This window comes from Argentina anserina, chromosome 4, assembly GCF_933775445.1.
Source record: "Argentina anserina chromosome 4, drPotAnse1.1, whole genome shotgun sequence".
Lineage (NCBI taxonomy): Eukaryota > Viridiplantae > Streptophyta > Magnoliopsida > Rosales > Rosaceae > Argentina > Argentina anserina.
In genome coordinates this window covers 17,532,224-17,545,425 of record NC_065875.1, presented here as the reverse complement: position 1 = coordinate 17,545,425, position 13,202 = coordinate 17,532,224, and the positions used below count along the sequence as shown (strand labels likewise).

Below are 13,202 nucleotides of genomic sequence, written 5' to 3'. Positions count from 1 at the left end.
CCTATACATGCAATGAGTAATATTCTCTTGGATGGTCAAAGAAAGCTCCCCAATGGCCAGATTAGTGTAGAGCAGTCAATTAACATCGGCTATCCCATATTATTATTTTTCTTTGGTACAAGACTTGACTCCACATTCAAAGTAAATCTACTTGTTGTGTCTCTCATTTTTAGAACCATTTGAGGCCGCCCTTCAGGCTTGACACCAGGGCATTGAAAAGTCTATTATCTTGTTCTTTGAAAAATTCCCTTGCCTAAAGCTAAAACTAGCTTTGATCTACTGTGCAAGCTACTTCAACCCTTAACCTATATATAGTTATATACCACCTTCAAGGCTTGCACTTCCTCACATCAATATCCCATACTCTCCTAGCCTCCTCCCATTTCAATCTTCTCATCTTAAGCTTAAGCTTGCAAACCATTATCATGGGTGTGTTCACTTATGAAACCGAGTTCACCTCTGTCATCCTACCCCCAAGACTGTACAAGGCATTTGTCCTTGATGCTGATAACCTCATCCCCAAGATTGCCCCACAGGCTGTGAAGGGTGTCGAAATCGTTCAAGGTGATGGAGGTGTTGGAACCATCAAGAAGATTCACCTCGGTGAAGGAAGTGAATACAGTTACGTGAAGCATCAGATTGATGGACTTGACAAAGACAACCTTGGCTACAACTACAGCATTATCGAAGGGGATGCTATCGGAGACAAGGTTGAGAAAATCTCTTATGAGATTAAGTTGGTGGCATCTCCAAGTGGAGGCTCCATCATCAAGAGCACCAGCCACTACCACTGCAAAGGAGAGGTTGAGATCAAGGAAGAGCATGTCAAGGCCGGAAAAGAAAGAGCTGCTGGTTTGTTCAAGATCATTGAGAACCACCTTTTGGCCAACCCTGAGGCCTACAACTAAATTGAACTATGACGATGCAACTGCATTGCTCTGTTCTATTGTCTTGTACACTTGTTAATGTCATTGATGTCCTTTTTTTTTGCCCATCCATTTTCTTTCACACCAAGCTAGTGATAGTTCGGCTTGCACTTTTGAGTGATGGCGGATTGTAATGGTTCATTGGGTTCGGTTTGATGATATGAGGAATAAAATGCATGTTCCATTCTATACGAATTAACTAAATTCACCTTCTATTTACCAGTTCTATGTGCGCTTCACAATGCAGTAACAGTGATAATAAACACATACCAGCATGAACGAAAATATGCTCATCTGGTTTGTGGCAAATTGTGAAAATAGGTGCCGGAGTTCAGGACTGAGTTCAAAAACGTTAGCTTATGATGACAAATTGAAGAGGGACTTGTTTCTGAAAACTTTAGACATGAAATTGGTAGGGGCTGCGCGAACGCAAACCCCCTGGCAACAAATTATGACGTAGGTTCTCCCTCTTGGGGAGACCTTAAGCAAACACCCTTCCTATGTGCAATGGAAGTCACTTGCCTAGGCCATGAATCTTCTTGATCGCCTATTGACCCCGTCCAGGTAAGTATTTTTCGCCGTTGCTAATCCCTTTTACTTTATACCTCTCACCCTCGCCTTTTTGTCTTCGTACTCAATGTGGAACGCATGTCAACATTAGATCACTACACTTTCTCTAATCACTAGTCCCTCTCTAATGCAAATAAGAATCTCACATTGACACATTGATAATGATTCAATCTCAAGTCCCTATCCATAGTAAACTAGCGAAGACTTTGATTTTACATTACAGACTTAACTCGTTGCTGCTCCAAAATATCAATACTCTAGTCTTTTACATATTGCCTCGGTTTTGCAGATTCACTGAAACCATATATGATGATAGATCGACTCAACCAAAATACTTACATGCTTGATTCAAACCATGATGATCAACTTAGAGATTGAATACCTTTTCCAAGAGTACTGGTTGGGAATGTTCCTGTTTATTTATTGTATCTCAATCAGGGGGACGTTCATAGGACTTTAGCTCATCGGTCCAGACAGATATTGATTGTGAGTCCTCTCAAACAGTGGTCACAGAATGCAAGAGAATTGATAGTAGTTTTTTGTGGTTCAAACTTGAAAGGGTCTAACTTAAAATTAATGTCAGGAAGCTGTAGTTTCTGTTGAGCCGCAGAGCCGCACAAACATGTCAAATCAGGTCTGCAATTGTTGAAATAAACTTGAAATAATAAGCTTTTACTGAGCTTATGAACGATCTTGGTAATATTATATCATGGCTTAGTTTTGTCACAGCCCCGAAATTTCAAATGATAAAAATTTGAATTCGAAGCCATGAAAACTCTAAAACAATCTCAAATATATTGAAATCATCTTATAATAACAGTGTATCGAAACTAAGTCCACAACACGACTCAGTTGACTTGAATAATACATAACCAGTTTATACCTCAGTATTATAACCAATAGAAATGTAAAATTCACTCAATCCTCACCACAAACAGAAGAAATAAATTTTCAGAGTAAGCCCACCTGCAGAACTATCCCCTACACCATCGAATTGGTGCATCAGGATTGTAAACACAAACCCGGTAAGCTTTTCAGCTCGTATGAGTAAACTAACAATATAACATACATCGCATACAAATGAAATATGACAGGTAACATTTAAATACAAACGTACTCATGTGACACTGGACAACCCATCTGTTTCCCAATATCATTTAAAAATATGTGTAATCATGAGATACTGGGCAACTCATATGTTACCCAAAATCATTTAAAACATGGGTACTCATGAGACCTAGACAACCCATCTGTTACCCCTCATGCAGTACACCGACACACACTAGGCAACCAATCTGGTTACTCAAAATCATTTTAAACATGGGTACTCATAAGACCCAGGTACCCATTTATTACCCTTCGTGCAGTACACTGACAGACACTGGGAAACTCATCTGGTATCCAATATCACTCAAAAACATGGGTAATCATGACACCCAGGTAACCTATTTGTTACCCCTCATGTAGTACACCGACAGATATACTAGAGCTCTAACTAAATCGTAACCGACACCGAGCCAATGCTTGGTTCTGATTATTGCCAACAACGTTTGAAGAATAGAAAACGTTTTAACAAGACTAAATGTTAAAACCACGTACAATATAACAATCCACAAATGTAATTGTACTACAACCAAGCGACTCTTGCACAACAATATTTATATAGTCACCCCAATAATCAATTATACCGAAAGGTACGTTATCTCCCTTCTGGTCTCATTTACCATAATTAATCAAGAACATAACCATCTCATAATTTAAATAGAAACCGTGACATTATATAATACAACAACTCATATATATGTATCGTATTTACCATTTTTGTACACATACACAACCCACTATATTATATAAATGTCACAGTTCACTCTTTTTAATAATTCAACCATATAAGTCACCGCCAAGGGTAATCTTGTCATAGTGAGATTTACTCACATTCACCATAGTCTATAATCACTAAAACTTTTAAAATCATTTATTAAAATAGTGTTTCACTTACCCATGAACCGTAGATGATCAAGTTCACGTAATTTAAACCAAAACATATTTTTAGAACAATTTTTATATGCTAATGATGCAAAGACTATGTTAATAACTCAAACTAAATTCAATAATTATAACACTACTTCGATCATAATGATCATTGTGAGGTTTACTCACTTTATTTCCTACGTGCAACTTCCACGACACCGAAAATGATTCCCTCACTCGTTTCGTCGATCACCTAATATCATGATAAATTGCTTAGAAAACGATATGTAAAATCTCAGGTGACGATTCATTACAGGTGAAAAATGTAAACAAAACATTGTTGATGAAACAATATTCATGAATCACTGTTCATGCACCGCCACCGTTCCGATGACCACCGATGATCACCAAAATTTATCACCACAATCTAAACAACATTTCCAACAACTTTCTAGTTGATACTAAAGTCTAAATCGAAGCCTAAATAGTCCAATCGACGAAGAACATAAAATCGGCACTATTCACATACCCTAGAAAATAAAATCGTTAATTCTCCTTGTGTGTTTCGAAATAGATAAAACTATATTAGAGGGTTGATATACATCCTACAAGCTTCAAAACATAAGAAGAATCGCCTTGATTGGTTGTCAGAGGAAGGAGTTATCCTCACTTCTTCAAACGGAACAACCGTATTATTTCTTCATTTCTGGGCTTCAAACAACTCTAATATCTCCTAAACACTAACCCAGATCGGTAGAGAACGAAGAGACGGTTCTAACGACACCGGTCTAACACTCTCACTCAATTCCGTCGTCGGATGATGACGATATGGCCAGAGAAAGATTCGGCAACAAAGAGAGAAAAGTGGCGTGAACAGTACCCGAGCTCAGGTAAATAGTAACCGAGCTAATTTTGAGAAAACAAAAACTGATTTTCTGATTTTTAATCTCATATCTTTCCTTTTATACTCTTTCTAAAATCAGAAATCAAAATTCCGTTGCTAACAACTTTCACATACGACATCTGATTAAAGTGTGTCACGCGTCTATGAACTCGTATTGACGATCTCTATGACTTTCATGAATGAAATTTTCTGAGATTTTTAATGGATAAAAAGTTAACTCTTGACCCCTCACGGTAACGTTTCTGAGTATAAATCGCTCGAACACTTTCGTTTTCTCCCTCGTACTATAATCAGATCACCACTCATTTAAATATTTCCGAATAATAATAGAAAATAATTATAAATTTTCGGAATATTACCGGTTTGAACATAAAGACTCCTAGTAGGTCATAGATTACTCTATTACAAGGATATTCAAAAGGCACATAAAAGTAATCATCTATGGTGCTCTCCAAAAACTAACTTAAACAAATATGATTGATCGGCTAACGGTGCTGCATTAGTCTGCTTACCGCACACATCAACTGTTTCATCTTCCTCTAGGTGGTGCAATGTAATAACCCTAAATTTCAAACAATTTTAAGTTTGATTTGAATTCTATAAAATTTGGAATTTTAATATGAATGAATGTGATTGGTTGCGATGTTATAAAACGAGCGACGGATACGTTCTCGGAACGTTTAATTTGAAAAACGTTACGTTTCCGCAACGTATATATCGACTTTTATTCCGTCGATCGGTTGCGAAAACTTCCTTCACGAAAGTTGTAGAGCTCGTCGATACGAGTTCGAGAGTATGTGACGCGTTCTAATCGGACGACGTACGTAAAAATTATTAATGACGGAAGTTAGTTTCCGATTTTGAGAGGGGGTATAAAAGGAAATATTTTCAGTTAGGGTTTCCATAATTGGAAACCCTTTCGTTCCTCTCTCCCCCGCCTCCCTCGGTTCTCTCTCTCTCCCCGAAACCTTCTCTCTCTCTCAAGTCACTCTCCCTCCCCGATCTCCGACCTCAGCCCTTCGTGGCTAGCACCGCCGCTCCCTACGGCCTCACAAGATCCCCTGCACGCGACACCGAGCTTGCGGCGCCCTGCCTCGCCGCCAAGAGCTTCACTCGTTCCCCGAGTCTCCCTCTGCCTCACGCCTCACTCTCTGCCTCCAAGCCGCCGTGACCTCCACCGCCATTCCCAGGGACATCGAGAGACCTTCAGCCGCCACCCACAAGCACCCCGTGCATCGTTTCGCCGCCACGGAGCCGGATCGACGATTGAAGATCCTGCGAGAAGCTTGTCGACAACTCTATCGTTTCCAACGCGATTTGGACTCCGATCTAGGTAAGGTTGCGTTTAAATCATGTTGAGATGTTGTGTGACGATTGTGTGATGATTTTGGGTTGAATCGGATGGTTTTTGGGAGGAAGATCGGAGGGGTAGGTGAGGGTGAGCACCGCTGCCTTAGGCGGCGCGTGCGAGGCGTGGGGTGGTGTAGGGGCTGCCTAGGGGCGGAGGAAGGAAGAGGGGAGAAAGGAGGAGAGTTTAGGCACGGTGGTGACGTCACACGCACCGGTTTTGGGCTCGGCGCGTGGGCCCCACGCGCTGCCGGCCGGAGGTGGCGCGTGTGCCACACGCGCCGCCGTGTGAGGCGGTGTAATTAGTTTTGACTGAAGGGGTATTTTGGTAATTTACTGTGTACGGTAAATGTAAATGTAATTTTTATTTACTACGGTAAATGTAATTAAATTTTACCTTCGGTAAATGTAAATATAAATTACTTTCAGTAAATGTAAAAAAGTAATTTTGTAAAAGGGTAATTTAGTAAATTTTATTTACTGAATTTGTATTTACATTAAATCGTACGTATACGTACAGAAATACGTATTAATATTTATACGTACAGAAATACGTATTAATATTTATACGTACGGAAATACGTATTAACATTTATACGTACAGAAATACGTATTATTATTTATACGTACAGAAATACGTATGATGTGAGATTATTGTACATGTGAGGCAAGTCGGAACCTAGCCTTTGGCCGGGCGAAAGTTACGATACAGTTAGAGCTCTAGTATGTCTGCCATAGTACTGCATGGAGGTAACGGGTGGTTATCTGCTCATGGGTACTCAGCTTGTTTTGGATGTTGGGTGGCGGGTGGTTACCCAACATCAGCGGTATACTAAGTGAGGGGTAACGGATGTGTACCAGCGCTCATTAGTTACCATTTTGTGAAAGTATTAGAGTAACCAGATGGGTTGCTCGTTTTCTCATGATTTTCGTTATACTGTGTTGATGTGGAGTTGTGTCTTTTATGAGACGAGAGTTATTTTAATATTTTACTCATACGAGCTGCAAAGCTTACCGGGTTTGTGTTGCAATCCCGGTGCACCAATTTCAATGGTGTAGGGGATACTTCCGCAGGTGCTGAGTAGTGGTGATTGAGTGACGACTCCGAAGACTCGAAGTCGATCGCATCCAGTCGTGGTGAGGTTCCAGCGTGGATTGTGTGTGTGATTTGGTGTGATTTTATTTGTGAGGTTGTTGTGAGGATTATACAATTCCATTTGTTATATGTTGAATTATCATTTGGGTTTGTAATAATCGGCTTGACTGAGTTATATTTTAAACTCAGATGTGATCCGCTGTTACGCTTAAATGATTTCGATTATTTGAGATTATTTGGTGTTTAACGACTTTAAAATTTTGAGTTTCTAAGCTCGAAATTTCGGGGTCGTTACAGTTGGTATCAGAGCCTAAGTGTGTATTTGGCGATTATCAATATCATCCGGGAGCGATGATCCGACTGCAGGCGGGCTCCCATCACATGCTCCTCGGTATTGATATGTCGTCGGGTACGCGAGAGTGTTAGGAGCCACACCTTATGGTTTGGTCCTGTAGAGAGTATTGTGACGATACTCCGATGATTCACCTCCTTCTGAAATTTCATGATTGATATCAGTCGGATCTATTTTGTCGAATTCGAGACTTCACATATATGACCGAGTGTTAATTGTTGAATGGTGATGAAATTGGAAAATGGCCGTGGACAGGGCCGAGGACGGACGAGAGGTCGAGGCCGAGTTAGGGCTGCAGGCCGAGTCCGCAATGTGGAGAACCTTTTTGAGGAGGCTGCTCCACTGGAAAGACAAGTTGATCTTGTTGCTATCGTTAGAGACGATAGTCGTGTGTTGAGGTTGATCAAGGACATGAGTGAGCTGCTAGTGCTGTCATTTCATGACGCTTGGATCATATGGTAGCGGACCACTGGATCGGAGTATTGGGACCTACTTGGTGATGATTGAGTACTCTGAGTTAGAAAAGAGGATGATAGCCATATTCATTTATTGATAGTTGGCAGTGGAGGGGTTAGGATTGATTCCTACGCCTATGGGAAACTCTTTATGTGTCACTTCGCTTTTGGAGTGTTCCTCGAAATTGGAGACAATGAAAGGCTTGTCCTATTGTGATTGGAAGTAGAGAGTTCTCTGCTTATTTGATAGTGATTCCGGACCACACTATGATGTGATCTGAGGAATTGATTGGTTGAGGCCGCAGTACGCGGTGATTGATTGTGTGGACATGATGAGTTCTTTCATAGACCCAGGAAACCAGAGTTTCGTATCTGTGCCTCGAGTCGGATAATGCCATGATAGCTAGAGTCTTGGAAAATGTGGAGTTTGTGGATCTAGAAGTGGCTATCACAGACATTGTTCTACTATTCGAGTATAGTGAGGTGTTTCAGGAGATGCTGAGTTACCTTCTTCGAGAGTTGGTGATTTCCTTATTGATGATGTGCTTGGTATATCATCTGTATCAAAGGCGCCTTATGGGATTGGGAAAGAACGAGTTTAAGGAATTGAAAGAGCAGATAGATGACATATTAGACCTAGGGTGCATCAAACCTAGTGTCTCAGCTTGAGTGGTGCCGGTGTTATTCGTGAATAAAAAGAAGTCTCATGCGGTTGAGTGTGAATTATAGGGGAATGATTAAGGTGACCATCAAGACTATGTATCATTTACCTAGGATTGATGATGTGTGTGATACGTCCTTAAGGTGGTGATACAATTATTAAACTGAGATTCACATACGTCGTGGTTGCGTTTCAACTCGTTTTGTTTCGGACATTGACAATTGAAGTTACACATTGTTCTTGGCTGAGCAAGAAATCTAATGTGTTAGAGAAATTTCATTTTGACGTCACGAATTAATTATTTTGCTAGATGAGCATTTAATTGAGAACGCTGATCTTTCAGGATTTAATTATTTTGGTGTTGGGGATTTGAACTTCACAATGCTACAGGTCCAAATGAGACGCAATGGCGGTGAAGTAACTCTATTGAAGGTAAGGTATGAGATGACCTTAGCTTAATGGTGTTTTGACGAATTTTCGTGACAAGCACCTTCCAACCGATAAAGAAATGGTTGAAAAATCAATTTTCTTTTCAAGTGCAAGTGGTGTTAGTATGGGAAGACTTAGATGCACTTCTTCCCTCCATGCATCAGATTATTATTGTTGGATAAGGCGAAGTTGACTGAGGTGTTCAATAAGGGATAATTCTACGATAAAGAGTAATCAATTATATTGCTGTTTGCGGAGAAGTTATGTTGGCCGAATGTGTCGACCATGAGAGTTCTTAATGAAAGTAAAGAAACAACTGTTTATAGTGGTGGTGTAGCAACCATTTTTGGGTTGATTTTGAGGAGACAATAGACCCAATAACCAGCTTCTGTTGTTGAATTAATTGCAGAACTTATTAGTACTACGACGGTGGGGGAAATCAATATGTTAGATGATGCCACTGGGGCGTTTGTGTGGGACCGTATGTCATGAATTTGAGGCATGTATGAACCAGGGGGTAAAGTATATCTCGGTCGCGGTCTTGTAGGCTTTTGCGCTGTAAATTCGCTTAATTTTCATGTTTCACCGTTGTGGGATAAATACCACCTTGGTCTAACTTGTAAATTGTGGCACACCACTCAGGGAAGCAAGAAGCAGAAATTAATTTTCGATGGTAAGTTTTGATGAGAGGGGTAGGATGCGTGATGCATCTCTCTTGTGGTGGTGGTAGAATTTTCTACAGCCTTTTGCGTATATTAGTCGATTCTCTGGTGAACTGTTTGAGAGTAATTCATAGTCCAAGATGGTGTTTTGTGATGGTTGTGAACTCGATGAGTTAAGATTTCCTTATAGTGATACCGATACAAATAGGGTACTTGGGTGGGTATCATGCACGACAACTTTTATGGTTATAATAAGATGATCTTGAAATGAGATTATTTTGTTGATTGGAAGGATTGGGATATTCGTTATTCTAGCGATGCATTGTGGTGAAGTCATGAAGTTATTGTCGTGATAAAGCATGTTTATTTGAAAATCACTATGTGTAATGTAAGTAGGAGGCATGTGTTAACCATTGATTTGACTCATGTTAGATGTTGAGAGTTTTGACCCTGCTCAGTGGTAGGAGCTACCTCTTGACGTGAGGATAGTCTGTCAAATCGCAAGAGAGGGGTGAACTAGACAAAATAGGGCGTCAACGCCTCCATGCTGAAAACATCATTATGTTTCGAGAGGATGATTATATTTTGAGTAGCTCACTTGCAACTATTATTGTTAGGACATGTGACAAATTGTCTAATGGAGGAAGTTTGAGGTAACAGCAGATAGGTTGAGAACTCGTATGCTGGATTGTAAGGTAGCTGTGAAATCATTTGAGATTGATTGAGTTCGCCTACAACGACAGTTACCATTCCAGCATCGGCATGGTACCCTATGAGGCACTTAAGGTGGTCCATGTCGATCACCTATCTGTTGGGCCAAATTTGGGTGTAGTGAGATTTGACAAGAAAGAAAAGTTGGCCGAGGTATGTTGGGCCTTTGAGATTCTCGAGAAGGTGGGAAAACTAGCCTTGCCTACTAGCATGTCGGACGTTCACAACGTCTTCTACATTTCCATGTTGAGGAAGTATGATCCTGATGTGTCGCATATGTGATCGATCATAACACCATTGAGGTGAAGGAAGATACCACTTTTGTTTTGAGCCGGTTTGTATTTTGAATAGATCCACAAAGAAGCTTTGGAGGAAGGAAGTGGAGCTAGTCAAGGTATTGTAGAACCATCATGATGAAGGTGATGCATCATGGAAGCTAGAGTCGGACATGATGATCAGATATCCACAGTTGTTCGCTGAGTGGGTTTGAATTTCGGGACGAAATTCCTTTAAGGGGGGTAGATTGTAATAACCCTAAATTTCAAACAATTTTAAGTTTGATTTGAATTCTATAAAATTTGGAATTTTAATATGAATGAATGTGATTGGTTGCGATGTTATAAAACGAGCGACGGATACGTTCTCGGAACGTTTAATTTGAAAAACGTTACGTTTCCGCAACGTATATATCGACTTTTATTCCGTCGATCGGTTGCGAAAACTTCCTTCACGAAAGTTGTAGAGCTCGTCGATACGAGTTCGAGAGTATGTGACGCGTTCTAATCGGACGATGTACGTAAAAATTATTAATGACGGAAGTTAGTTTCCGATTTTGAGAGGGGGTATAAAAGGAAATATTTTCAGTTAGGGTTTCCATAATTGGAAACCCTTTCGTTCCTCTCTCCCCCGCCTCCCTCGGTTCTCTCTCTCTCCCCGAAACCTTCTCTCTCTCTCAAGTCACTCTCCCTCCCCGATCTCCGACCTCAGCCCTTCGTGGCTAGCACCGCCGCTCCCTACGGCCTCACAAGATCCCCTGCACGCGACACCGAGCTTGCGGCGCCCTGCCTCGCCGCCAAGAGCTTCACTTGTTCCCCGAGTCTCCCTCTGCCTCACGCCTCACTCTCTGCCTCCAAGCCGCCGTGACCTCCACCGCCATTCCCAGGGACATCGAGAGACCTTCAGCCGCCACCCACAAGCACCCCGTGCATCGTTTCGCCGCCACGGAGCCGGATCGACGATTGAAGATCCTGCGAGAAGCTTGTCGACAACTCTATCGTTTCCAACGCGATTTGGACTCCGATCTAGGTAAGGTTGCGTTTAAATCATGTTGAGATGTTGTGTGACGATTGTGTGATGATTTTGGGTTGAATCGGATGGTTTTTGGGAGGAAGATCGGAGGGGTAGGTGAGGGTGAGCACCGCTGCCTTAGGCGGCGCGTGCGAGGCGTGGGGTGGTGTAGGGGCTGCCTAGGGGCGGAGGAAGGAAGAGGGGAGAAAGGAGGAGAGTTTAGGCACGGTGGTGACGTCACACGCACCGGTTTTGGGCTCGGCGCGTGGGCCCCACGCGCTGCCGGCCGGAGGTGGCGCGTGTGCCACACGCGCCGCCGTGTGAGGCGGTGTAATTAGTTTTGACTGAAGGGGTATTTTGGTAATTTACTGTGTACGGTAAATGTAAATGTAATTTTTATTTACTACGGTAAATGTAATTAAATTTTACCTTCGGTAAATGTAAATATAAATTACTTTCAGTAAATGTAAAAAAGTAATTTTGTAAAAGGGTAATTTAGTAAATTTTATTTACTGAATTTGTATTTACATTAAATCGTACGTATACGTACAGAAATACGTATTAATATTTATACGTACAGAAATACGTATTAATATTTATACGTACGGAAATACGTATTAACATTTATACGTACAGAAATACGTATTATTATTTATACGTACAGAAATACGTATGATGTGAGATTATTGTACATGTGAGGCAAGTCGGAACCTAGCCTTTGGCCGGGCGAAAGTTACGATACAGTTAGAGCTCTAGTCTGTCTGCCATAGTACTGCATGGAGGTAACGGGTGGTTATCTGCTCATGGGTACTCAGCTTGTTTTGGATGTTGGGTGGCGGGTGGTTACCCAACATCAGCGGTATACTAAGTGAGGGGTAACGGATGTGTACCAGCGCTCATTAGTTACCATTTTGTGAAAGTATTAGAGTAACCAGATGGGTTGCTCGTTTTCTCATGATTTTCGTTATACTGTGTTGATGTGGAGTTGTGTCTTTTATGAGACGAGAGTTATTTTAATATTTTACTCATACGAGCTGCAAAGCTTACCGGGTTTGTGTTGCAATCCCGGTGCACCAATTTCAATGGTGTAGGGGATACTTCCGCAGGTGCTGAGTAGTGGTGATTGAGTGACGACTCCGAAGACTCGAAGTCGATCGCATCCAGTCGTGGTGAGGTTCCAGCGTGGATTGTGTGTGTGATTTGGTGTGATTTTATTTGTGAGGTTGTTGTGAGGATTATACAATTCCATTTGTTATATGTTGAATTATCATTTGGGTTTGTAATAATCGGCTTGACTGAGTTATATTTTAAACTCAGATGTGATCCGCTGTTACGCTTAAATGATTTCGATTATTTGAGATTATTTGGTGTTTAACGACTTTAAAATTTTGAGTTTCTAAGCTCGAAATTTCGGGGTCGTTACAGTTGGTATCAGAGCCTAAGTGTGTATTTGGCGATTATCAATATCATCCGGGAGCGATGATCCGACTGCAGGCGGGCTCCCATCACATGCTCCTCGGTATTGATATGTCGTCGGGTACGCGAGAGTGTTAGGAGCCACACCTTATGGTTTGGTCCTGTAGAGAGTATTGTGACGATACTCCGATGATTCACCTCCTTCTGAAATTTCATGATTGATATCAGTCGGATCTATTTTGTCGAATTCGAGACTTCACATATATGACCGAGTGTTAATTGTTGAATGGTGATGAAATTGGAAAATGGCCGTGGACAGGGCCGAGGACGGACGAGAGGTCGAGGCCGAGTTAGGGCTGCAGGCCGAGTCCGCAATGTGGAGAACCTTTTTGAGGAGGCTGCTCCACTGGAAAGA

At 41.4% G+C, this 13,202-nt stretch overlaps 1 protein-coding gene and 1 non-coding gene across 2 annotated transcripts; one reads left to right on the top strand and one right to left on the bottom strand.

Annotated features, from left to right (window-relative positions):
- Positions 1-373: 373 nt before the first annotated feature.
- Positions 374-968, top strand: LOC126790410 (major strawberry allergen Fra a 1.08-like). Its single transcript, XM_050516627.1, has one exon. The coding sequence runs from the start codon at positions 426-428 to the stop codon at positions 906-908; it is 483 nt and encodes a 160-aa protein (XP_050372584.1). The 5' UTR covers positions 374-425; the 3' UTR covers positions 909-968.
- A 371-nt stretch (positions 969-1,339) lies between these two features.
- LOC126793002 (U1 spliceosomal RNA) lies at positions 1,340-1,498 on the bottom strand. Its single transcript, XR_007671990.1, has one exon. It is a non-coding gene; the product is annotated as a U1 spliceosomal RNA (small nuclear RNA).
- Positions 1,499-13,202: the final 11,704 nt, after the last annotated feature.

Excerpts from the sequence above, each read along its gene's own strand:
- LOC126790410 (XM_050516627.1), top strand. The coding sequence starts at position 426 with ATGGGTGTGTTCACTTATGAAACCGAGTTCACCTCTGTCATCCTACCC.